Here is a 26,071-nt window from a genome sequence, read left to right as displayed (position 1 = left end):
GATGGGAGGGGAGGGGAGGGGAGGGGAGGGGAGGGGAGGGGAGGGGAGGAGAAGAAAAGAAAGAACAGGTATTCAAAGCAGCAGGAAAATTCAACCCTTAGGCAGGGAGAAAAGTCAATCAACAGCAACAGATTCAGAAACAGCACAGATGGTAAAGTTATCAGACAAAGATGTTAAAACAGTCACACACTCCCTAGATTCCAGGAGGCAGAGGAAAACAAACCTAATGAGGAATAAAGTGGAAGACAAAAAAATACCTAAAACTGAACTTCTAGACATGGAAAATACATCAGAAATGAAAAATATACCAGACTTCCCGTGCAGTGGTTAAGAATCCACCTGCCAATGCAGGGGACACAGGTTTGAGCCGTGATCCAGGAAGATCCCACATGCCGCAGAGCAACTAAGCCTGTGTACTACAACAACTGAGCCTGCGCTCTAGAGCCTGCAAGCCACAACTACTGAGGCTGCGTGCCACAACTACTGAAGCCCATGTGCCTAGACCCCATGCTCCACAAGAGAAGCCACCACAATGAGAAGCCCGTGTACCACAATGAAGAGTAGCCCCTGCTCGCCGCACCTGGAGAAAGCCTGTGCACAGCAACAAAGACCCAATGCAGGAAAAAAAAAAAAACAAACCACACCAAGACACATCATAATCAAACTGCAGAAAATCGTCAATAAAGTGGGAAATGGTGGAGTGGGGGAAGCTGTCAGAAGAAGAAAATGACATCTAGAAGAAAGATAAAAGTAGCAGCATACTTCTCAAATACCACACAAGTGAAAGGTAGTGGAGTGACATGTTTAAAGTTCTAAAGGAAAAAGGTCAACCTAGGATTCTATATCCAGCAAAATTATCTTTCAAAAATGAGGGAGAAATAAAGACCTTTTAGATAAAAGCTAAAAGAATTTATCACCAGCAGATTCACAGTATGAGAAACAAAAAAAAAAGTTCTTTAAGCAGAAGAACTAGATGAAAATTTGAAGCTACATAAAGGAATGAAAAATAATAGAAATGATAAGTTTTGGTAAATATAAGATTTTTCCTTTCGTTTAAAGAAATCTCTTTTAAAAATTGCTTAAAGCAAAAATATTTTATAACATATGTAGTAGTAAAATGTATAAAACAATAGCAAAAAGGCTATGAGGGAATAAATGGAAGAACAATAATATGGTTTTTCTTGTACTCTACATGAAATGAAATAGAACTTTTGAAGTTAGACTGTGACAAATTAAAGATGTTCAGTGAAAATCCTAGAGCAACCACATATACAAAGAAGTACAACTGAATTTCAGCCTTTGTTTAGGATGTAGAAAGCTGAAAGACTGTTGCTCCTACCCTGAAAACAAAACAAAAAAAACACATTTAATTTGTAAAATTATGTCTTCTTACACCCTTCAGAGACCTAAGGACACAGGGCAACTAACTAATACAATATGTAAGGAAAAATAGGGAGAAACAAAATGTGAGCACTTACTTACTGAGGGTAGACACCAGATGCCATATAAGCCAGTAAAAAAATTTCAGCTAAAATATTTAACAAATTGCAAAAGTTCAAGTGTGGGTTACATCAGGAAAACAGAACCCCTGGAAGACACAAAAGGAAACTGTATCTGAAGGGACACAAAGGGAAACTGCACCCTTTGCACCCACCCCCTTCTCCAAAAATTTCATGAGGAGCTCATTAAGAAAGACTGGGGGAGGGGTGAGAAACCTGAAAAAGTATCCTTTCATGGTGCAAGCCTAGGGGAGAGGGATACCAGTACCTGTGGGAAAGATATGAAGCCTTGCCTAGAGCCTTCCTATCTCACCTATAGAGCAAAAATGTTAAGCTGCTGCTAGAAGGGCAGCAAATTCTGTTGTGTTTAGGGTACAGATGAAGACTCATATCAGTTGGGAAAAGGCAACAGAAACGAACAAACAAAACAAAAACAAAAACAAACTACCCCTGGTGTAGGGGCAGGATGCTGTCCTGGGTCTAGATCCTACAGCTGGGGCAGGGGTAAAACCACTGAGAAGACCTCACTCTTAAGACTCAAACATATTGCCCCTAAGAATGAAAATGCATCAGAACAACAGAGAATGTCCTTTTCTCCACTCCCACCATTATCACCAATACAGCAAACATTCAATCTACTCCTGGGGAAGGGTAAGCGCAAGGAAAAAAAGCGCATGGTAAACCAGCCACCAATCTAAACACAAGGTAAAGAAGGCAATTTTATGCCTGTAGTGCACTGATTTTAACTATTGTAGTAATAAGATCCAAACCCAGTTCAATCCCCAATTAGATTGATCAACCTCCCCAACTAAAGCCTAACAAAAGACCAGGTGTGCCTAATTCTAGGCATAAATACTCTACTGTCCAACATGAAATGTCCAGCTTTCAGCAAATAATTGAGACATACAAAGAGGAAGAAAAAAGAAAAACAGAAGACCATCAACAGACAATCAACAGAACTAGACCAGAGATGTCCCAGATGTTGGAAATATTAGAGAATTTAAAATAACTATGATTAATATGCTAAAGGCTCTAGTGGAAAAGGTGGGCAACATGTATGATCAAATGGATAATTTCAGCAGAGATGGAAACTACAAAAATAAAAAATGTTAGAAATTTAAAAACACAGTGAGATAAAGAATACTTTTGATGGGTTCATCAGTAAACTCAACACAGCACAGGAAAGAATCAGTTAACTTAAAGTAAATCAAAAGAAGTTACCCAAACTGAAACACACACACACACACACACACACACACACACAGTGGTGGAAAAATTAAAAAACAGGATAGAGCATCCAGGAGCTGGGGAGCAGTATCATAAGATCTAATATATGTGAAATTAGGACACAAATAGCTCAGAAAACACAAACCAGGATAACTATGAAAATGGTATCCCCAGAAGTTAATAATGAAGATAAAAAAGAATCATAACTCAATCCAAAAGAAGGCAGCAAAAGAGAAGAAAAAGGAACAAAGAGAAATGGGACAAATAGAAAACTAGGAAGATGGTAAATTTACACTCAAACGTGGCATTAATCACATTCAATACAAAAGGCCTAAAACACCAAATAAAAGGCAGGGATTGTCAGAATGGATTTTAAAAAGCAACATCCAATAGGTATATTAAGACACCTGCAAATTTAAAAGTAAAAGGACAGGAATAGATATAACATGCAAATACTAATCAAAAGAAAGTTAGGAGAGACAAAGTAAGTATCAAAGTAGACTACACTACAAAAAATAAACCAGAGATAAAAGGACATGCTTCAAAATGATAAAGGCATTATTCCATCAAAAGGATGTAACAATCCTAAATGTGTATGCACCTAATAACAGAGCTTCAAAATACATGAAACAAGGTAGTTCCCAAAACTACGGAGTAGGAATACCCCGAGTTCAACTCCTCTCATGGCAAACAAAAATCACAACTATTAATAGAGAAACTATTGATGAGAAGGACCAGAATCTACTAGAAAAGGCTTTCTACAACTAAAGATATAAAAAAGGAACCACCATGAGATGGGTAGGAGGGTAGAGTTGCAGTACAGTCAAGGCTCATACAAACTACAACTGCAGAGGTTCTCCCCGAGGAGCAAGATGTCTGAGCCCCACATTGGGCTTCCCAGCATGGGGATCTAGTGCCAGGAAGATAAGCCCCCAGAACATTTAGCTTTGAAGGACAGTGAAGCTTACTTTCAGGAGATCCAGAAAGCTGTGGGAAATAGAAACTTCACTCTTAAAGGGTGCACACAAAGTCTCACACACACTGGGACCCAGGGCCCCCCTGGGTTTGTTCCACAGCCAGCTGTGCTGTGACCTTGCCCCACCAACCAGCAGCTTGCAGCCTCTGCACAAGGCAGGGGCCAGCCATGCATATCAGACTGCTCACAATAGTCAGCCCATCACACACAAAAAGGACCCACACAGCCCACATAGGGGGCACCGCTAGAACATACAGCTCTGGTAACCAGAAGGGAGTAAGCTGCTGAGATACATAGGACGTCTCCTACAAAAGGCCTCTTCTCCAAGGTCAGGAAACATAACCAACCTACCAGATACATAAAAACACATAAAGGAAATCAAGCAAAGTGAGGTGACATAGGATCATGTTCCAAAGAAAGGAACAAGATAAAAACTGAGAAGAAAAACTGAGTAACGTAGAGATAGGCAATCTACGCAAGAAACAGTTCAAGGTAATGATTGTAAAAATGATCAAAGAACTCAGAAGAAGAATGGATGAACAGAGGAAGAAGTTAAAAATTTTTAACAAAGATTTAGAAAATACAAAGAAGAGCCAAACAGAGATGAAAAATACAAAAACTGAAAAGAAAAATACACCAGACGGAATCAGCAGTAGATTAAACGATACAGGGGAAAGGATTAGCAAGCTGGAAGACAGAGTAGTGGAAATCACTGATGCTAAACAGAAAAAATAAGAAGAAATAAACACAGTTTAAGAGACATGTGGGACAACATCAAGTGTACTGACATTTGCATTATAGAAGTCCCAGAAGGAGAAGAGACAGAGAAAGGGGCAGAGAACATATTTGAAGACATAATAGTTGAAAACCTTCCTAACCTGGAAAGCAAACAGATCCAAGACTAGGAGACACAGGAAGTTCCAAACAGGATCAAACCAAAGATGACCACACCAAAATACGTTGTAATTAAAATGCCAAAAATTAAAGATAAAGAGAGAATATTAAAAGCAGCAAGAGAAAAGCAATAAGTTATGTACAAGGGAACTCTCATAAGGCCATCAACTGATTTCCCAAAAGAAATTCTGCAGGCCAGAAGGGAGTACATAGAGTTATGAAAAGCAAAAGCTTACAACAAAGAATACTCTACCCAGCAAGGCTTTCATTCAAATTTGGAGATATCAAAAATATAATAGACAAGCAAAAGCTAAAAGAGTTCAACACGACCAAACCAGCTTTGCAAAAAATGTTAAAGGGACTTCTCTAGCTGAAAAAGAAAAGGCCACAAATAGAAACATGAAAATTGTGAATGGAAAAAGCTCATCTATAAAGGCCAATATAAAGTTAGTAAACCAATCAAATTCAAAGTTAGCAGGAAGATTACAAGACAAAGGTAGTAAAACACCTATACTCACAATCAGCAGTTAAGTGGTACACAAAACAAATAGATGAAAATATGTCAAAAACAGTAACTGTGAGGGGAGGGGAGTAAAAATGGAGGGTTGTTAAAATGCATTTGAAATCGAGAGATCAGCAACTTAAAATAATCACACACACACACACTCTCTCTATATAGCTATATATAAACCTCATGGTAATCACAAACCAAAAATCTATAATACATACACATACAAAAAAGGGAAAGAAATACAAACATAAAGATAAAGATAGTCATTGAATCACAAGAGAACAAAAGAAGGAACAACAAAAAAAAACTACAAAAACAGCCCCAAAACAATTAACAAAACAGCAGTAAGTACATGCCTTTAATAATTATTTTAAATCTAAATGAACTAAATGTTCCAAACAAAAGACATAAAGTGGCTGAATGGATTCTATATATATGTTACCTATAAGTGACTTGCTTCAGATCTAAAGACACACACAGACTGAAAGTGAGGGGATGAAAAAAGGTATTCTATGCAAATAGAAATCAAAAGAAAGCTGGGATAGCAATACTTACACCAGAAAAAATAGATTTTAAAACAAAGACTTTTACAAGAGACAAAGGACATTACATAATGATCAAAGGATCAAGCCAACAAGAAGATTTAGCAATTGTAAATATATATGCACCCAATCAAAACAGTATGGTACTGGCACAAAAACAGAAATACAGATCAACGGAACAGGATAGAAAGCCCAGAGATAAACCCATGCACCCATGGTCTCCCAATCTATGACAAAGGCAGCAAGAATATACAATGCAGAAAAGATAGTCTCTTCAATAAGTGGTGCTGGGAATACTGGACAGCTACATGTAAAAGATTAAATTAGAACTTTCTCTAACACCATACACAAAAATAAACTCAAAATGGATTAAAGACCTAAATGTAAGACTGGATTCCTCTAAAGCTCTTAAAGGAAAACATAGGCAGAACACTCTCTGACATAAATGGCAGCAATATCTTCTTTGATCCACCTGCTAGAGTAATGAAAATAAAAACAAAAATAAACAAATGGGACCTAATTAAAGTTTCTGCACAGCAAAGGAAACAATAAACAAAAAGACAACAAACAGAATGCGAGAAAATGTTTGCAAATGAAGTGACTGACAAACAATCTCCAAAATATACAAACAGCTGATGCAGCTCTGTATCAAAAAAACAAAAAACCCAATCAAAAAATGGGCAGAAGATCCAAATAGACATTTTTCAAAAGAAGACATACAGATGACCAAGAGGCACATGAACACATGCTCAACGTCACTAATGATTAGAGAAATGCAAACAAAACTACAATGAGGTATCACCTCACACTGGTCAGAATGGCCATCATCAAAACAATCTTCAAACAATAAATGCTGGAGACGGTGTGGATTAGAGGGAACCCTCCTACACTGTTGGTGAGAATATAAATTGGTACAGCCACTATGGAGAACATTATGGAGATTACCTAAAAAAAAAAAAAAGAGCTACCATATGATCCAGCAATCCCACTCCTGGGCATATATCTGGAGAGAACCATAATTTTTTTTAACATCTTTATTACAGTATAATTGCTTTACAATGTTGTGTTAGTTTCTGATGTATAACAAAGTGAATCAGCTATATGGATACATATATCCCCATATCCCCTCCCTCTTGCGTCTCCCTATCCCACCCCTTTAGGTGGTCACAAAGCACCCAGCTGATCTCCCTGTGCTATGCAGCTGTTTCCCACTAGCTATCTATTTTACATTTGGCAGTGTATATATGTCAGTGCTACTCTCTCACTTCGTCCCAGCTTACCCTTCCCCCTCCCCGTGTCCTCAAGTCCATTCTCTACACCTGTGTCTTTATTTCTGTCCTGCCCTTAGGTTCGCCAGAACCATTTTTCTTTCTTTTTTTTAGATTCCATATATATGTGTTCGCACATGGTATTTGTTTTTCTCTTTCTGACTTACTTCACTCAGTGTGACAGACTCTAGATCTATCCACCTCACTACAAAAAACTCAATTTCATTTCTTTTTATGGCTGAATAATATTCCATTGTATATATGTGCCACATCTTCTTTATCCATTCATCTGTCAATGGACACTTAGGTTGCTTCCATGTCCTGGCTATTGTAAGTGGTGCTGTAATGAACACTGTGATACATGACTCTTTTTGAATTATGGTTTTCTTAGCGTATATGCCTAGTAGTGGGATTGCTGGGTCATTTGTTAGTTCTATTTTTAGTTTTTTAAGGAACCTCCATACTGTTCTCCATAGTGGTTGTATCAATTTACATTCCTACCAACAGTGCAAGAGGGTTCCCTTTTCTCCACACCCTCTTCAGCATTTATTGTTTGTAGATTTTTTGATGATGGCCATTCTGACCAGTGTAAGGTGATACACCTCATTGTAGTTTTGGTTTGCATTTCTTGAATGATTAGTGATGTTGAACATCTTTTCACATGTTTGTTGGCAATCTGTATATCTTCTTTGGAGAAATTTCTGTTTAGGCCTTCTGCCCATTTTTGGATTGGGTTATTTGTTTTTTTGATATTGAGCTGCATGAGCTGCTTGTGTAGTTTGGAGATTAACCCTTTGTCTTATGCTTTGTTTGCAAATATTTTCTCCCATTCTGAGGGCTGTCTTTTCATCTTGTTTTTGGTTTCCTTTGCTGTGCAAAAACTTTTAAATTTCATTAGGTCCCATTTGTTTATTTTTGTTTTTATTTCCATTACTCTAGGAGGTGGGTCAAAAAGGATCTTGCTGTGATTTATGTCATAGAGTGTCCTGCCTATGGAAAACCATAATTTGAAAGGATACATGCACCCCAATGCTTACTGCAGCACTATTTACACTAGCCAGGACATGGAAGTAACCTAAATGTCCATCAATGGAGAAATGGATAAAGAAGATGTGGTACATATATACAACAGAATATTACTCAGCCATAAAAAGAACAAAATAATGCCATTTGCATTGAAATGGATGGACCTAGAGAGTGTCATACTGACTGAAGTCACGGAGAAAGACAAATATCATATGGTATCACTTTATATGTGGAATCTAAAAAAATGGTACAAATGAACATATTTACAAAACAGAAACAGGCTTAGAAAACAAACTTATGGTTACCAGTGGGGAAAGGTTGAGGGGGAGGGATAAATTAGGAAGTTGGAATTAACATATACACACTACTATACATAAAACAGATAATTAGCAAGGACCTGCTGTATAGCACAGGCAACTCTACTCAATGCTCTGTAATAACCTATATGGGAAAAGAATCTGAAAAACAGATATATGTATAACTAAATCACTTTGCTGTACACCTGAAACTAATACAACATTGTAAATCACCTATACTCCAATACAGGGACATCCCTGGTGGTCCGTGGTTAAGACTCCACACTTTCACTGCAGAGGGAACGGGTTCGACCCCTGGTCGGGGAACTAAGATCCCACATGCCACACAGTGCAGCCAAACAAATAGACAAAAAAAAAAAAAAAAAAAAAAGAAAGAAAACCAAAAAACTATACTCCAATATAAAATAAAAATTTAAAAAATAATCACCAAAAAGAAGCCTTGAAAATTAGATCAGGTGAATTGAGACTTATAAAGGTCTACATAAAACAGAAACAAACAAAAAATTGCCGAGCAATGGACACTTCCAAACGCCTTCTATTAGGTCACCATCACTCTGATAACAAAACCAGACAAAGATATCACACAAAAAAAGAAAATAACAGGCCAGCATCACTGATGAACATAGAAAAATTCTTAACAAAATATTAACAAACTGAATTGAACAATACATGACTAAGTGGAATTTCCCCAGGAATGCAAGGATGGTTCAACACTGGCAAATCAATCAATATGATACACCACATTAACAAACTGAAGAATAAAAACCATATGATCATCTCAATAGATGCAGAAAACGTTTCTGACAAAATTCAACACTTATTTACGATAAAAATGCTCCAGAAAGTGGGTACAGAGGTAACGTACCTAAACATAGTAAAGGCCATATATGACAAGCCCCTAGCTAATGTCATACTCAATGGTGAAAAACTGAAAGCATTTCCTCTAAGATCAGGAAGAAGACAAGATGTCCACTCTCATCACTTTTATTCAACATAGTATTGGAAATCCTAGCCACAGCAATTAGACAAGAAAAGAAATAAAAGGAATCCACATTGGAAAGGAAGAAGTAAAACTGTCACTGTTTGCATATGACATACTACACATAGAAAATCCTAGAGATGCCATCAGAAAACTATTAGAGCTCATCAATGAATTTGGTAAAGTTGCAAGATACAAAATTAATACACAGAAATCTGCTGCATTTCTATATACTAACAATGAAAGATCAGAAGTTAAAGAGACAATTCCATTTACCATTGCATCAACAAGAAAAAAATACCTAGGAATAAACCTATCTAAGGAGGTAAAAGACCTGTACTCCAAAAACCATAAGACGGTGATGAAAGAAAAAGATGATGACACAAACAGATGGAAAGATATACCATGTTCTTAGATTGGAAGAGTCAATATTGTCAAAATGACTATACTATCCAAGGCAATCTACAGATTCAATGCAATCACCTATTCAAATACCAAAGGCATTTTTCACAGAACTAGAACAAATAATTTTGAAATGTGTATGCGGGCTTCCCTGGTGGCGCAGTGGTTGAGAGTCCACCTGCCGATGCAGGGGACACAGGTTCGTGACCCGGTCCGGGAAGATCCCCCATGCCGTGGAGCGGCTGGGCCTGTGAGCCATGGCCATTGAGCCTGCACATCCGGAGCCTATGCTCCGCAATGGGAGAGGCCACAACAGTGAGAGGCCCGCGTACCGCAAAAAAAAAAAAAAAAAAAAAAAAAAAATTTGTATGGAAACACAACAGACTCCAAATAGCTGAAAGAAGAACAGAGCTGGAGGAATCATGCTCCCTGACTTCAGGCTATAGTACAAAGCTATGGTCATCAAAACAGTATGTTACTGGCACAAAACCCAACACATACATCAATGGAACAGAAAAGAGTGCCCAGATGTAAGCCCATGCACACAAGGTCAATTAATCTACAACAAAGGAGGCAAGACTATACAATGGAGAAAAGAGAGTCTCTCCAATAAGTGGTGCTGGGAAAAATGGAAAGCTACGTGTAAAAGAATGAAATCAGGATGTTTTCTCACATCATGTACAAATAAACTCAAAATGGATTAAAGACCTAAGTGTAAGACCTGAAACCATAAAACTCCTAGAAGAGAACATAGGGAGAACACTCTGACATAAACTGTAGCAATATTTTTTTAGATCTGTCTCCTAAGACAAAAATAAACAAATGAGAGCTAATCAAATTTAAACACTTTTGCACAGGAAAGAAAGCCATCAACAAATGAAAAATGGCCTACTGAACAGGAGAAAATATTTGTAAACGATATGCTCAATAAAGGGTTAATATCCAAAATATATAAACAGCTCATACAACTCAATGTCAAAAAAAAAAAAGACCCAATTAAAAAATGGGCATAAGACCTCAACAGACATTTTTGCACACAAGACACCGAGATGGCCAACAGGCACATGAAAAGATGCTCAACACTGCTAATCAACAGGGAAATGCAAATCAAAACCAATGAGATAGCACCTCATGCCTGTCAGAGTGGCAATCATCAAAAAGATCATAAATAGGGGCTTCCCTGGTGGCGCAGTGGTTGAGAGTTCGCCTGCCGATGCAGGGGACACGGGTTCATGCCCCTGTCCGGGAAGATCCCACATGCCGCGGAGCAGCTGGGCCCATGAGCCATGGCCGCTGAGCCTGCGCGTCTGGAGCCTGTGCTCCGCAACGGGAGAGGCCACAACAGTGAGAGGACCACGTACCGCAAAAAACAAAACAAAAAAAAAGATCATAAATAACAAACTTTACTGCAAATGTGAGAAAAGGAAGCCGTTTTGTGGGAATGTAAATTGTTGCAGCCATTGTGGAAAACAGTATGGAGGTTCCTAAAAAACTAAAAATAGAACTACCATATGATCCAGCAACTCCCCTCCTGGGTATATAGCCAAAGGAAATAAAAACACTAATTTGAAAAGTACATGCACCCCAATGTTCACAGCAGCATTATTTACAATAGCCAAGACATACACAGAAGCAACCTAAATGTCCATCAACAGATGAATGGATAAAGAAGATGTAGTAATAACATGCACACACATATACATGATGGAATACTACTCAGCCATAAAAAACAATGAAGTGTTGCCATTTGCAACAACATCGATGGACCTTGAGAGTATTATGTTTACTGAAGTAAGTCAGACAGAGAAAGGTAAATACTGTTATCACTTACATGGGGAATCTAAAAATCAAACATATATAACAGAACAGAAACAGATTCCCAGATATAGAGAGCAAACTAGTGGTTACCAGTGGGGAGAGGGCAGTGGGAAGGGGCAAGATAGGGGTAGGGGATTAAGATGTACAAACTACTACTTATAAAATAAATAAGGTACAGGGATATATTGTACAGTGCAAGGAATACAGCCATTATTTTATAGTACCTTTAAATGGAGTATAATCTAGAGAAATGTTGAATCACTATGTTGTACACCTGAAACATAATATTGTAAATCAACTACACCTCAACAAAAATAAATATTTTTTAAACCTACAGAATACATGAAACAAAAACCAATATAACTAAAATGAATAAATAAATCGACAATTACAGGTGGGGACTTCATCCTCTGTCTCAATAATTTATAGAATGAGTAGATAGAAAAATCAGTGAGGACACAGAAGTTTTAAATTGGAAGGACAGCAAAAATAAGTAGGTAAAAGAAAAACAGAGGTGAAATAAAATATAAAATGTGGGTTGAAGGCTACTTCCTCTAGAACCCTTTCAAATGCAACTTTGGATTGGCTGAACTGGTAATTTTCTGAGTGTATGTGAAGACAACTCTAATTTCCAAGGATGAGATCTGAGAGTCTACATTTTTAACAATTCTCCCAGTGACTGTTAGGCTCAATGAAATCTGCAAACTACTAGTCTAAGACAGAATGCCGTTCCACCGGCAAGGGAATCCAGCAGAGCTGATTCAGAGGCTGAAGAGTATTCCTCTGTCCTTAGATCACCTGGAAAGGTATTCATTTTGTTCAACCTCAGAGTCTACAGAAGGAATTAAGGTTTCTGCAGTGTGATACTTCATTGTGATTCCCTGAACTCTCAGGGGTGATAAAGCTGGTTTAAGATGAGCACACAGATGTATACATAGAGGGGGGTGGGGGGCTGGGGGGAGTGGGAGGGGGAGGAATATGTGTGTATGTACGTGTCATGTGCGTATATGGTCATCGAATTTAGGCTGAAGTAATTCTGGTAGAACCGTAGCCTCCTACTCTTGTTTTTAAAAAATACAACAGGTCAACCACACACTTTTTAATTTCCAGAAGCTAGGCTTGGCTTCTAGTTCAAGAGCCAGTATACCAGCCTGACTTAAATACAACAGTTAACACGTATTAAAACCAGGTTCTGTGCTAGGCGCTCTACATGTGTATTTCAACAGAATCTTCAAATATCCCTGTGAAGCAGGAATTATTATCCCCGTTTACAAAGAAGCTGGGCCACACAGCAATTATAACTTGCCCAAAGTCATACAGTTATGGTAAATCAAAGATTCATACTAAGGGAATTTGACAACCAAGATCTTTTCTCTGAGCCCACTTGGCTTTTACTGTTAATGCTGGATAAGGAATGGCCACTTCAGACCCCTGGAGTAAGGGTAGGTTCATATTTGAAGCTAGACCTTGTACTAGATGCCAGAATCTAGCTGCCATCCCTACCACTGCTGGTTCAACTGCAGGTCAATTAAGAGAAATTCCTCAAAGTTTTCAAGCTGAGGTCTGCACTGTAAGGAATTATGGGCCACTTCTTTTATGTCAATGTGGCATAAAATCCAGAACACTACTAGCTCTGCCTTGACTGAAAACTGAGCTGTCTTTAAGAAAGCTGTAAAGTTCTCTAGTGTATCAAAAATCCTGATAGCTGGTAGATGCTTTAAATGAGCTTTTGGGGTGGACTCAGCACTCCCTACATCTGGTGATAAGATCTGCACACTGAAAAATAGTAGATGCTTAAGAATTTAGAATGCTTTTATGGGAAAGAATTCTTCCTTTTCCACAGTCAGTAGCTTTCTAAGAGGATGACTGGTGCACTTCTCTGGGGTCCAAGCCAGGAAGACTCAAGATAGTACAGCTCTTTCAGGGGTCTGAAAGACTAGGCAAAAATCAGTCACAGTTTCTCACAAGAGAAGGCAACAGTTATAGAAGTTCTAGGGCTGTACCTCAGAGTTGATTATCAAGATAGCAGGCCAAGAAATTGCTACGTCAGGAAAGAGACTACCAACTGGAACAGGAGAGTTGAAAGCCAAGAATGTCAAGTGAGTTGTAAATTTGAAAGGATAGAAGAGGCAGGAAAACGAAGAAATAAAAACAGCTGTTATATATAACTTACTATTTGTCACGGATGTTTCAAGATCTTCAAATATTTTAACTTATTACAACAATTCTAAAAGATAGGTACTCTTTTTTTTTTTGCGGTACACGGGCGTCTCATTGTTGTGGCCTCTCCCGTTGAGGAGCACAGGCTCTGGACGCGCAGGCTCAGCGGCCATGGCTCACGGGCCTAGCCGCTCCGCGGCATATGGGATCTTCCCGGACCGGGGCACAAACCCATGTCCCCTGCATCGGCAGGCGGACTCTCAACCACTGCGCCACCAGGGAAGCCCAAAAAGGGTAGGTACTCTTATCCACATTTTACAGAAGAAGAAACATGGAACATTTAAGTTGCCCAAAGTGACACAGATAGTACATAGAAAAGCTGCGATTTGGACCTAGTTTGCCTCCAGTGGTTATTTACATTCATAATCACTATACAACACTGCCTCTCTAGAAAAACTGGTATGAACTGAAACAGAGGTGGCAGAGATGAAACTGATGAGCTGAGGTAGGATAAGAGTTGATCTGAAAACAAATGTTGTGAATCAGGTCCACCCTTTATGTTGTGATCTACCATACACTTTGATGGGTTCTAGGTCTGTCCATAAAAGACAGAATCCTGGCAGGCTAGCATAATTCTAAAAAATTCAATACAGTATTCTAGGATTAGGGACATTCACTATGTATGAGAAACAGTTACACCCTTCTCCCCCACCAAAAAAGTGTAACAGATAATGTAGTTTACACAAAATAATATGAGGCCAAATAGTAAGCAGCTTAAAGAATAAACTGCAACTATATTCAAAGATATTCTAAAATATAAAGGTCCCAATTTTTTTCTAGTGAAAGGCAAAGAGCAGAACCATGGCTAGTGGTGCTAGTCTTAAACAAGAAGAGTAAGCACAGTGGCTACACAATGAAAATGTCGAGCAAAGGCAGGAATCTATTCATAAACATTACAGACACGTACACCTGTCCCATTTAGTGCCAGACATATATACGGGTTCATTTCAGTAGTGGGGAGCCAGCATGGAAGAGGGAATGCCATTGAAAGTGCTTGAGCAGTGTACTGTGCTTTCTTCAGGCTGAGTGGTCCTCGACAGTCTCTTTGAAGTAGACTCTCCTTGCAATATCTTTGGATTCACAGCAAAGATTTCATTTTCCAAACCATAAACAAACGTGGGGGGTACTTAACATTAACACTTATATCAGCTGTTAAAATACAAGTTTTCCTGAAGATCTACGTGGGTGAATCAGGTAGAAACGGGATACCCTGGGCCTACTTATAAGCGATTCTATAGAATGAGAAGCAAATAATGTATTCAGTCGATAAACTATTAACTGAAAGTTGATTATCTGTAGTAAGGAGTAAAATACAAGGTGGGATTGCATTTAACTATGTATATCAAGGCTCAGAAGTAATTCCAACTCTGCTCCTTGTACTTCACCTAAAGTTATTTTTGCAGCTCCTTCCACAGCATGTGATTTAGTCTTATGTTTTAGCATAGTTCATCCAGTTCTTTGTCCTATATCATGTGTCCCAAGAACTATCTGCATCAATGTTCAGAATGAGGGTTCACTGAGAAGTAGCCAAAGGGAGAATAGTAATATTAGAGAGTTTTCCATTCATATAGTTAAAATTCTACAATAGCAAATAAAAGCTTAACTCTCAACTATTTGGAAAAGCCATCCATTCAGATGGAATTTATATTTCTCAAAGATTCCAGATATCTGAGGTCCTTGGGTACAGAAATATTAATAACATTTCCAAAGACTGGCCTTGCCCCCAACAGTCAGTGAAGAGAGTTTATTTGAACACACAAGTGTAATGATTATAAAGATTATGTAGATATAGTTAAATGTAACAAGATATTAGAACAAGTATTAATGATTGTATAGTTTATTCTTATTGTATGGTAATCTGGCAAAATTAGAACATAGAATTACTTTTATATGATCATATCAATATTTCTACCATTTTCCCTTAGTTCTCTAGCACAGGCGATTTCTATTTTTCACCACTTTGAATTCCACGTGTCTCCTAATCCAGGGATATCAAAAAAGTATCTGTATTACGCTTTTCATCCCATTAATCCACTCTTGTGTCAGTGGTTCAACATCTCCTTTTTTTTTTTTTTTTTTTTTTTTTTTGCGGTACGTGAGTCTCTCACTATTGTGGCCTCTCCCGTTGCGAAGCACTCCGGACGCGCAGGCTTAGCAGCCATGGCTCACGGGCCCAGCCGCTCCGTGGCACGTGGGATCTTCCTGGACCGGGGCACGAACCCGTGTCCCCTGCATCGGCAGGTGGGCTCTCAACCACTGCGCCACCAGGGAAGCCGTCAACATCTTTTATAGGCACAATTTCCCTTCACCAAGGCAAGCTCAAAACAGTAGAATTGTAGGTTAAATATAGTGGCTATAAAAATGTTTTTCCTTGTTTTACTTTTTAACTGAGCTTCTAGGAATGTACTGTGACAAAAAAAAAAGAAGAGACTATATCTATAACCTTCATCAGTGTTGAAGTTCTTGATAAAGTACACAGTTTAAATTTCATCAGACTCATGAAAAGATAAAGGTCTTGGATCAGACTGCCCAACAATCAGGGATTCTAGGACTCCCTGCCTCCCCACCTCTTCTGCCAGGAATCTTCATCTTAGGCTTCCTGTGAACACATTCCATACTTCCCTCTCTCCTTTTTATCCCCCTACTCTCCTCACCCAGTGAGAATAATTCTCAGAGGATTCCATGACCAGCACAGCATATCCAGCTTTTCCTTGCTCTCTACAGAAAAGAATCAGCCGTAGGGTTTCAGACATCAAAGATCTTAGCAAAGCAGAAATTACAGGGTGTAATGTGAAGATAAAAGACCCAGGAAATAAAATTTGGAAGAGGGAAGCGTAGCAAAAGTCTTTTTTTACAGCAAAATAGTAAAGGAGGAAACAAGAGGGTGATGACAGACGGAGGAAAGAAAAGCGTACTAATTAGTCTGAACATTTATATAAGGTAACTTGCACAACAGGCATTATCACATTTGAGCCATACACAAACAAGGTGGATCAATAACTGATATTAAATCAGTTTTTAAACTAATGGTACAATGCAAAGGGAAAGAAAAGTCCTGAATGCTTTGGTCAGGTAGTGCCAAGTCCTACCCTCCATACAAGTCACCCACTAGTCATTCATATCTTTGTGCTATTTCAGTAGGTCTCTGAAACAAAGTCTAAAGCAGGCTTGATCTGGAACGGAGCTCTCAGAAGATTTCCGCCAGGGTTCTAAAACCTGAACAGTCAGAATTCCAGTGCAGCCCAAGGCTGCTTTCCAGGCTGAGCTAGTGGGAGATAATGCAGTTAAAAACAGTAAAAGATAAAAGTCTCCCAAATTTTTTAGAGTCAGGCATCTCTAGTCCCTATAGCTCTGCTTTACTGAAGGCAGAAACTGATCAAGAAAGAGTACCTTCTACCAGCTTGGACTCTATTACTTTCCTCTGATGCCTTGTGCTTCATAAAGGATTATTACTTATTAAGGTTATTAACCCTTGAATGAAAAAGACCTAAGAGATGGTTACAGCTACGCCAAGTTAATAAAAATCATATAATTTGGGTACTTGCAGAAAAAGGCCTAATTTTTCTGCCTTTTTATTGGGATAACACTTTCCAATATTTTATTGGGATAATAATATTTTCTCTTCAACATATCATGAAGACTGATTAATTTCTGAAGTGTTTGAAACTGCAAATGGCTTAGAATTATAATAATGTACATAGGCCTGATAGTACACAAAATGGGGGAAGGGCAGGGGTGAGGGAAGCTGTGGCTTATAGTTAATGACTGCTTCTGGAAACTACACATTCATATAAATATTTGGTCAATTAAATAACTAATTTAGGACTTCCCTGGTGGTGCAGTGGTTAAGAATCTGGCTGCCAATGCAGGGGACACGGCTTCGATCCCTGGTCTGGGAAGATCCCACATGCCGCAAAGCAACTAAGCCCGTGTGCCACAACTACTGATGCCACATGCCATGGCTACTGAAGCCCGTGTGACTACAGCCCGTGCTCTGCAACAAGAGAAGCCACTGCAATGAGAAGCCTGCGCACCGCAACAAAGAGCAGTCCCCGCTCACCGCAACTAGGGAAAGCTTGCATGCAGCAATGAAGACCCATCACGGCCAAAATAAAAATAAAATAAAGTTAAAAAAATAACTAATTTAGTCAATGAATGGATATTACATATTGCCTAGTGCACACTGCACACATCACTGCTATCAGAATTGCTTTAAAACTATTCTTTTTTTTGTTTTGTTTGTTTTTGTTTTTTTTTAATTTTTGGCTTCATTGGGTCTTCGTGCTCCATGGCATGTGCGATCTTCCCGGACCAGGGTTCGAACCCGTGTTCCCTGCATTGGCAGGCGGATTCTTAACCATTGCGCCACCTGGGAAGTCCTAAAACTATTCTTAACTCATCAAATATCTCTATAATGTTCCAAATGCCTTCCCATAGCCTACTACTAAATGCTTCGGCCATTTCTTGTTATTATTCTTGACAAACATTTCACCTGTGATGAGGTAAAGGCCAGTGACAACAAACCCTGGGTACTCAACAGTTTGAATACCCAGTCTTATTAACCTTCATGTGAGTTTCTACAAGTAAGGTATAAAGTTTTCTGAGATCCACACAGATATAGTTAACACCTAGTACTTTGTGTCTACTATTGTTCTAAGCATGTTATAATAATAATTCTCAAAACAAGCCTATAAGGTGGCTACAAGCAGCTTCGTTAAAACACAGGGAGCAAGGGAGTTCACTTAGCCATTATCAGCAATGATCAGTTTTTATCTGAAATGTCCACATGCATTGAGAAAAATATCTGAACAGTCAATAAACAAAAATAAGTTTCCTATAATTAAAGTTTTCACATGTAATAATATTGGCTTCCTAGCTATGGTAGACAAAACTTTTGTTCCCCTTCCAATTCATGTACCCCAAATTGGTTCAAATTTTATCTGTCAGTAAGAATTCAAAAGGAAAAGTAAATATAAATTAAATTAACACCTTTCTTTTAGACTAGGCATAGATAGCTAACGTATTGGCTTCGATACCCAGATAAAGTGTACTTAGGTCACAAAAGTCACTAGAATCCTACCACCATTATATGTAGGAACATATTGGACTCTTTTTTAACCTTTCATTACCACTATTTGGAAAATTTCCAGAAAGGTTTAAAAAGAAAAGTAAAAAGGAGGAAGGTGAAAAGCTGCAAAGTTCATAAGAGTCCTTCCACTTGAAGAAAGGCTGAAGAGTCCATACTGGGACTGAACCCTCCTGAGACGGTGTGAAAACTTACATAATACACAAAGACCTGAAGAGCCAATTAGAACAAAGTTACATGGGATTTTGTGAGAAGTAGTAAATTATGGACAAAAAGCACTATTTTCCTTTCAACTCATATGGAGGCCTGGGACACCCACAGGATTGTATCTTGCAGAAAACTATCTAGAAAATGCTAAAATGGAGTCAAAATAGGTGTTGCTGTTATGCCAGTAAACAAAAATTAATTTATAAGCTATAGTTGGTCTATTGGTGATCTGATTTAGGAAAGAAGATTTGAGAAGACTAAGCTTTTCCTTTCCGGTTAACTTTTATAGGCCCTAACTGTTCCTCGATTTATGACACTAGCATTCTAATGATATTCTCCAACTGTCCAATTCAACCTTTGTGTTGTCACTAATCATCTAAGTAATAGAGAACCTTCAAGTGTTTGGTTCCTTGATACAGGGTAAAGTCCAAACTCCTTAGCACTGCATGCTACCCTCTTCCTTTTCTAGCTATTCTCCCAAATGCACCATTCACAGGCAGATGCTTCCTTCACAATCACCTCATGTCCCTAATCAAACACGTCTGTCTCTGTGGTGGTCAAATCTCAAACCTAAGCTGTGTGGTTTGACCCCTGCAGGTATAGCCCTAATTTCCTCAAAGTGCCATGAGGTAATGCTTCTGTATCCTTGCATATGTTACTCCATCTGGCTGGTATGCCTTTCTCTCCATCTCCCTGGTTCTTCTGTCTGATTAAATTCATCCCTGAAGACTCAGTCTCACATAATCTGAGAAGCTTTTCTGACATCCTCATCCCTAGGTGGGTCAGATGCTCTTTGGACACTGGGCTGTATTCCCCCGCTAGACTATGAACTGTTTTACCACTTTCTAGGTGAGTGACCTTGGACAAGTTCATTAATTTCACTGAGCCCGCTTCTTCATATAAAGAACATTAGCATTCATTTGCTGCTATCACTATGAAATAATGAATGTGAAAAAATCACTTTGTAGACAGTCAAGCACTGTGTAAGCATTAACAATCTTATCATAAACCAAAAGAACACACAGTATTCTAGGTGAATATACTTCAGTTGATCTAAAGGTAAGATTCATCTCTTGGTTTCCAGGCCTCTCCAAGGATGCCCTGCATTTTATCCAACTTTATGACTCCAATTAAGTCCTTGTGCTTCTATCTTCAAAGGAAAAAAAAAATCTATCATGATGTCTAGGTCATCTGAAGAAAAGACTTAGTGGGAAGCTCCTCAAGGGTAAGGATTGTCCTTTTTTTTTTTCACCTTTCCTATTGCCTTCACAAGAGTACTGCGTGATGTACAAATACTGGTAAAAAGGAAAAAGATGAATGAGTGAGTGAATACAAGCATATCCTGTCCTTAGTGAGCTTACAATCAAAAGGAGTGAATGATGTGACAAGTCCCATATGAATCTGGCCTTGTGAAAGTGGTAACAAATGCCTTCAATGTCATCTTAAAGTGTAGGAAGAAACTGAATTTCCTGCTATGCTTATTTTGTTTGGTGATTTGATACATCTTGTAATTGCTATCTTAGTGACTCATGCTTAACGTGAATGTTTTAACATTATAGAATCGCTTATGCAATTCAATACCTATTTTAAAAAATATTTTCTGCACTAGGCCCTATGAGAATATGAAGACAAAGGTGATGGACTTTGCCCAGAAGATGCTAAACATACAGAAAGGAAGCTAAGTCATCAATACATATAATTAATACAAGGCAGAATGTTGTAAGATGTACGGAAGACATCTGAGCTAGGCCACTGGGACCATAAAAATTATAGCTATATATCACAAATTACTGGGAGCCAACAGCTTCTGCTATTATAGAATATTATATACATGTATATATATAAAACATTTGCTACATGCAATGGTGGATGTTTCTGACGGCCTTCCTCCTTAACCTAATTACAAACCTAACTGTGTTGTTGTGTAATGAATAAGGACTTACTGTTAACACCTACATCACACGTGTGTACCAAGCACAGTTCCAAGGCCCTTAGGTATATTGCCTCATTTAATCTCCACAAAAACCCTACGAAGTAGATACAGTAATCCCTATTTTACAGAGGAGAAAACCAAGGCATAAACCTTGTACCTTTTCAAGGTTAACAGGCAAAAATGAAAAGATGTAAACAAGGACCTGAGAGAGAAAAACGAGTATTCCACATAGAGAGAGTGAGCGGACTCCATCTGCCACAAATGCTTCGACCAGTGCTTTCCACCTCTCCCAAACGCACCACTGGGAACAACCTCTCTCTCTTCCCTTCCCGCCAGGGATTAATTTTCTTTTCCCAAGTCCATAACTGATTCAGATTCTTTTCCCAAGTCCATAACTGATTCAGATTCTCTCAAACGTTTCCAATCCAGAGGGCAGACTGGTATTTAAATCATAGGCAGTTCAGGGTAAATGAGACCGAATCAGATCCCGGGGTGGACGAAGCTCAGGTAGGATCACGAAACTAAAGCTTTGGCGCTGGCCATCCGTTCCTGGATCACCTCCAGGGGATGGCAGCAAAACCCGGCTGACCCAGGGGGCGCTACCCCGGCAGTATCCCCCAGGCGGCTGGGGTTTTGCCATCTGCTCGCTTCACCCTTCACCTGCCGGCGCTGCCTGCACGGTCTCCACCCTACTCGGACCAAACGCCAGGCCTCACGCGCCTCGCTCTCCCCGCGGTCAAGTTCCAAAGCCACCCGGGTGCGTGTCGGCCCCCGTAGAGGCAGCCCGTTCCGCTCCCTCCCCCGGCCGGCTACTCACGGTTCCAATACACCGGGTAGCATTCTCCTTGGGTCACATCCACCTCGTAGAGGCCGCCCCGCACACACACCCGCTCGATGTTCACCAGCTCCTCCATCTCGCGCCCGTGCCCGGCAATGCGCGGGCAGAAGCCGCAGACGCGGTCCTCGGCGTCGTCCTCCGCGGAGCTGGAGGCCGGCCCCGCGGGGGAGGCCGGGCCGCCCACATGGTCGCCGTCCGGGTCCTGCGCCCGGGCCCGGGCCCCGGTGGCCTGCGGCAGGGCTCGGAAGGCGAGCTCGATGCGGAACGAGTCGTAGCCGATGAAGGGCTTCCAGGTCTTCTTGTCCTCCTTGTAGAACCAGCGCACCTCCTCCGGGCCCAGCTCCGTCACCACCTCGTAACGGTGCCGGGCGGCCGCACCGCCGAGCCGGGTACGCTTCCTCTCCCCGGGCCCCCCTCCGGCCGTCCCGCCGCCCCCCGAGTTCGTCGGGACCAGCGGCGGCTGCTGCGGCGGGTGCAACGACGAGGAGTTGCCGCCGCCACCACTCTCGCCCTCGCTGTAGTAGCGCAGCGAGGAGCCCGAGTTGGCCGAGCTGAAGTCATAGTTCTTGTCACTGAGGCAGGGGTCCAGCGCCAGGTGGTGGTTGTGGTCCTCCGCTCCCGACGCCAAATGCAGTCCGGGCTCCCCGCGCAGCAGGGCCAGGGGCACCTCGTCGTCGCCCGGGTCCCCGGCGGGCAGGTGGTCGAAGCAGCAGACGCTGCCGCCGAACGCCGGCTGCGCATCCGCGCCCAGTTCCCAAGCAGTGGCACCGCCGCCGCCGCCCCGGCCGTTATGCTCGGGGTTTCGGGGAGGCCCGTGGCCCGGGTAATTCATGCTGTGGAGATGCCGCCGGCTGCCCGGCCCGGCGCCGAGCCGTGGCCCACAGCGCTTCCGCCACACATTCAACGCCGCCGCCCTCTCCACCAGGAGTTTTTAATCTTTCAAATCCTGACCGGGGCTGCGGCGGCAGCGGCGGCGGCTCCGCCCCCACCGAGGCCCCCGGCCGCCGCAGTCGTGTTCCGCCGCCCGCCCCATTGTCACGCAGCTCGACGTAGGTGGCGCTTGGCCCGGAGCCCCGCCCCGCCGGCCGCGTGTGCAGTCCCGGAAGTCCCTTCTCAGCCCAAGCAGTGCGGCATCCGTGCCTCTTGCCCTTCCCGCCGCGGGAGAGGGGTCAGCTCATGATTCCTCAATTCCCTTCACCTCCTCTTCCTTCTCCCTGCCGTGCTGCTGCTTCGGACCCCGCCCTTCTGAGGGTCAGAGTTCAGGTGTGGAGAAGCTTTAGCCGACTCATCCTTGCAATGCGAGTCTCGAGCCCAAAGGCTTAAGCTACCCGTCGAGAGGGCTCTGGGAAATTGGATTCTCCTGACACTGGTTTTGTGACCTTAGGCCTGCCTGCAGCCCCAGCTGGACCTTATCAATCACCTGGTTCTGGTCCCTCCAGAATTGTCGGCCTACGCGAGGGCATTCCACCACTTAACCACTGATTGCTTACGTTGCGCCAGCACTCCTACTCAAACCCAAGTCTAAATCTCCCTTCATATGCCATCTCATATTACTGCTAGTCTTACAATACTTATTTTCTGTTTTCTCAACCTCATTGTAATGCCCCTGTTGGAGACCAAGTCTATATGTCTCAATCTCTCCCACACAGTGGATGCACCGTCAATGTTGATTATAATGGTGTCAAGCACAGCCAGTTGTGATAGATTACTGGATTGAAAACCAGAAAACCAGGTTCTAGACTTAGTTTTGATAACTAACCACAGGCTGGTCACTTAATCTCCATCTGTTTGGTTTCCTCATCTGTAAAATTAAATGATTGTTGGACTAGATGCTCTCTTAAAGTCTCATAGCAATGGAATTCTGTAACCTTTTTGTAAAAAATTAATATTTATTTATTTATTTGGCTGTGCCAGGTCTTAGTTGCAGCACATGGGACCTTTTTAGTTGCGGCATGCGGGATCTAGTTCCCTAACCAAGGATAGAACCCTGGCCCCCTGCAGAACTGGAACCTGTTCTCCATGCATCTCTGATTCTGTAGCTTATTTCCTGGGATCAGGTTGAATGCGGAGGCTCCCCTATGCGGTTCTTTTATATTACAAAAAAAGTTTTATAAGCCAATCACCCTTTGTTAAAAATCCAGAGAAAAACAATCTCCAATGTCAGTATTCTCAATTCAAGATCAGACAATATTCAGTTTCTTTTTCCACCATTTGTGATGGAATCAGATTGATAGAGCATTTTTTTTCTTGCTGCTGGGATCTAACCTGTCAGAGATTGCCATTATTTAAAACAGGACAGTCTGGGACTTCCCTGGTGGTGCAGTGGTTAAGAATCTGCCTGTCAATGCAGGGGACACGGGTTCGATCCCTGGTCTGGGAAGATCCCACATGCCGCAGAGTAACTAAGTCCACATGCCACAACTACTGAAGCCCTCGCACTCTAGGACCCCCGAGCCACAACTACTGAGCCTGTGTGCTGCAACTACTGAAGTCCATGTGTCTAGAGCCGGTGCTCCGCAACAAAGAGAAGCCACAGCAGTGAGAAGCCTGCGCACAGCAACGAAGAGTAGTCGCCATTTGCCGCAACTAGAGTAAGCCCACGTGCAGCAACGAAGACCCAACACAGCCAAAAATAAAAAACAAAACAAAAAAAGGACAATCTCTAGCTTGTATGTGTTTGAAAAAAGGCATTGCTTCCCATGGGCAGATATAAAACACTGTTGGCAGTCATGGCTTGGTAAGTAGAGCATAGGCTGGATTTCTGCTCCAATTTGTGCCCTTGGCTGGATAATCTTACACAGTGAACAACCCGCCCAACTAGACACTGCAGCCCTGACTCAAAGCACATAAGATCAGAGCCCTTGTTTCTGTGTATATTGCTTTCTGAGTACCTGCATGTCAATTTCTTCTCCAGTCTTTCTATGGACAACTTTCAGAATCTGAAATTAGCTCTGAGCTTTGATCTATTTGCTACCCATAACAGCATTCATTCTACAGTGTTTTGATGGTCACCTATGTGCCAGGTATCTCTGTGCTAGGTTCCAATACAAAAGAGAATGGGAGAGACTCAGTTCCTTCTTCAAGGACATTATTGCCTAGTGGGGGATACATACAAGTAAACAGATACATTATAGTACAGTGTGCAAAGTACTATAAAGGTTATTTAATATACAGGATATCACAACATTTAAAATATCTCTATCCCTTTAGGTTTCTTGATGGACTACCTGTACAGCTACCTGGTCAGAGTATTTTCCTCTGTAAAAAAAAAAAAAAAAAAAGAAAAAAACTTATTCCCTTCCCTGTACTGAATGAATGTTCCTATTGTTTAAATGTTGTGCTTATTAGGTTACGCTGAGAAGATTATCCTCTTGGGGACCACTGCATAAGGCCACAATTTTTTAGGTAGCATGATCTGTCTTGAAGAAAATGTTGATCCTCAGAGATGATGAACAAAATCACTATCCATTTGGCAGGAGCAGGGAACCTCAGGTTCTCTCCTGACCTCACTATCTTGATTTAGACCTTAGTGAGGGCAGATATCAATCAGTATTTGTGGGAGTTAGTTGAGATTGCCTCTGTCTCTTGGAAATGAGCTGGGACCAGAAGGACAGAGCCATGTAGCCAACCTCAGGCTGACAGTGAATAAAAGATATTTGAAAGTATAATACCTAATTTCACATAACTGTATGTGTTTATTTCATTGTTATTCCTTAGCCATATCAAGGCAAAAGCCACAAAGCTGCTCTATTCAATGTCTTCTGCTTTAAGAAGTCATCTTTTATCTGATACTTCCTGCTACCACTATCCTACCTTTGCTTTCTAGAGCATCTTTTCAGATCACATGATCCTGACAAGAGGGGGAAGGGTTCCTCTATTCCAGTCCCAACCTGTTGGAACAGATGTCAGGTGGGTCCTCACCACTCTACATTATTAGTGTATGCGATTCACACAGCAGTATCTGAACTTCCATGGTTGTATGCAAAGCATTCTATTTTTTTTTAAAAATAATTACCCAAGACCAAGCCTTCTTCACATAAGCCAAATAAGTATGATCGATTCAGACTTTTGGCATTTGTGGACCCATGCTGCTGCAATAACCAGGTGGATGTGGAGCCAAGCCTGGAAAGTTCTCATTGGTTGGGAGAGAAAAAGAGGCAAAGCCAGCTGGTTTGTAGTATAAGAGACTGAAGCATCTCATGGGCACATCTTGCCATGCTCCGTTTACTATTGGGCACATGGCAGGGGCTATCTAGCAATAGCAGCCATCTTCCCCTTGCCACCTCTCAAAACTTACATGGTGCAATTTTGTGCTACCCTTCCCTTTT

At 41.0% G+C, this 26,071-nt stretch overlaps 1 protein-coding gene across 3 annotated transcripts in view; it reads right to left on the bottom strand.

The window, feature by feature from the left end:
* DDHD1 (DDHD domain containing 1) overlaps positions 1 to 22,575 on the bottom strand; it is an 87,492-nt gene extending 64,917 nt beyond the window's left edge. For all 3 annotated transcript variants that reach the window (XM_065871879.1, XM_065871878.1, XM_065871880.1), the window contains exon 1: positions 21,723 to 22,575. In XM_065871879.1, the coding sequence (XP_065727951.1) occupies positions 21,723 to 22,575 (853 nt within the window). The remainder of the gene's footprint in view (positions 1 to 21,722) is intronic.
* Between the last annotated feature and the right edge of the window lie 3,496 nt (positions 22,576 to 26,071).

This window comes from Phocoena phocoena, chromosome 2 (genome assembly GCF_963924675.1).
Source record: "Phocoena phocoena chromosome 2, mPhoPho1.1, whole genome shotgun sequence".
Lineage (NCBI taxonomy): Eukaryota > Metazoa > Chordata > Mammalia > Artiodactyla > Phocoenidae > Phocoena > Phocoena phocoena.
Note: the sequence above shows the minus strand (reverse complement) of the source record. Positions and strands in the feature narration are given on the sequence as shown.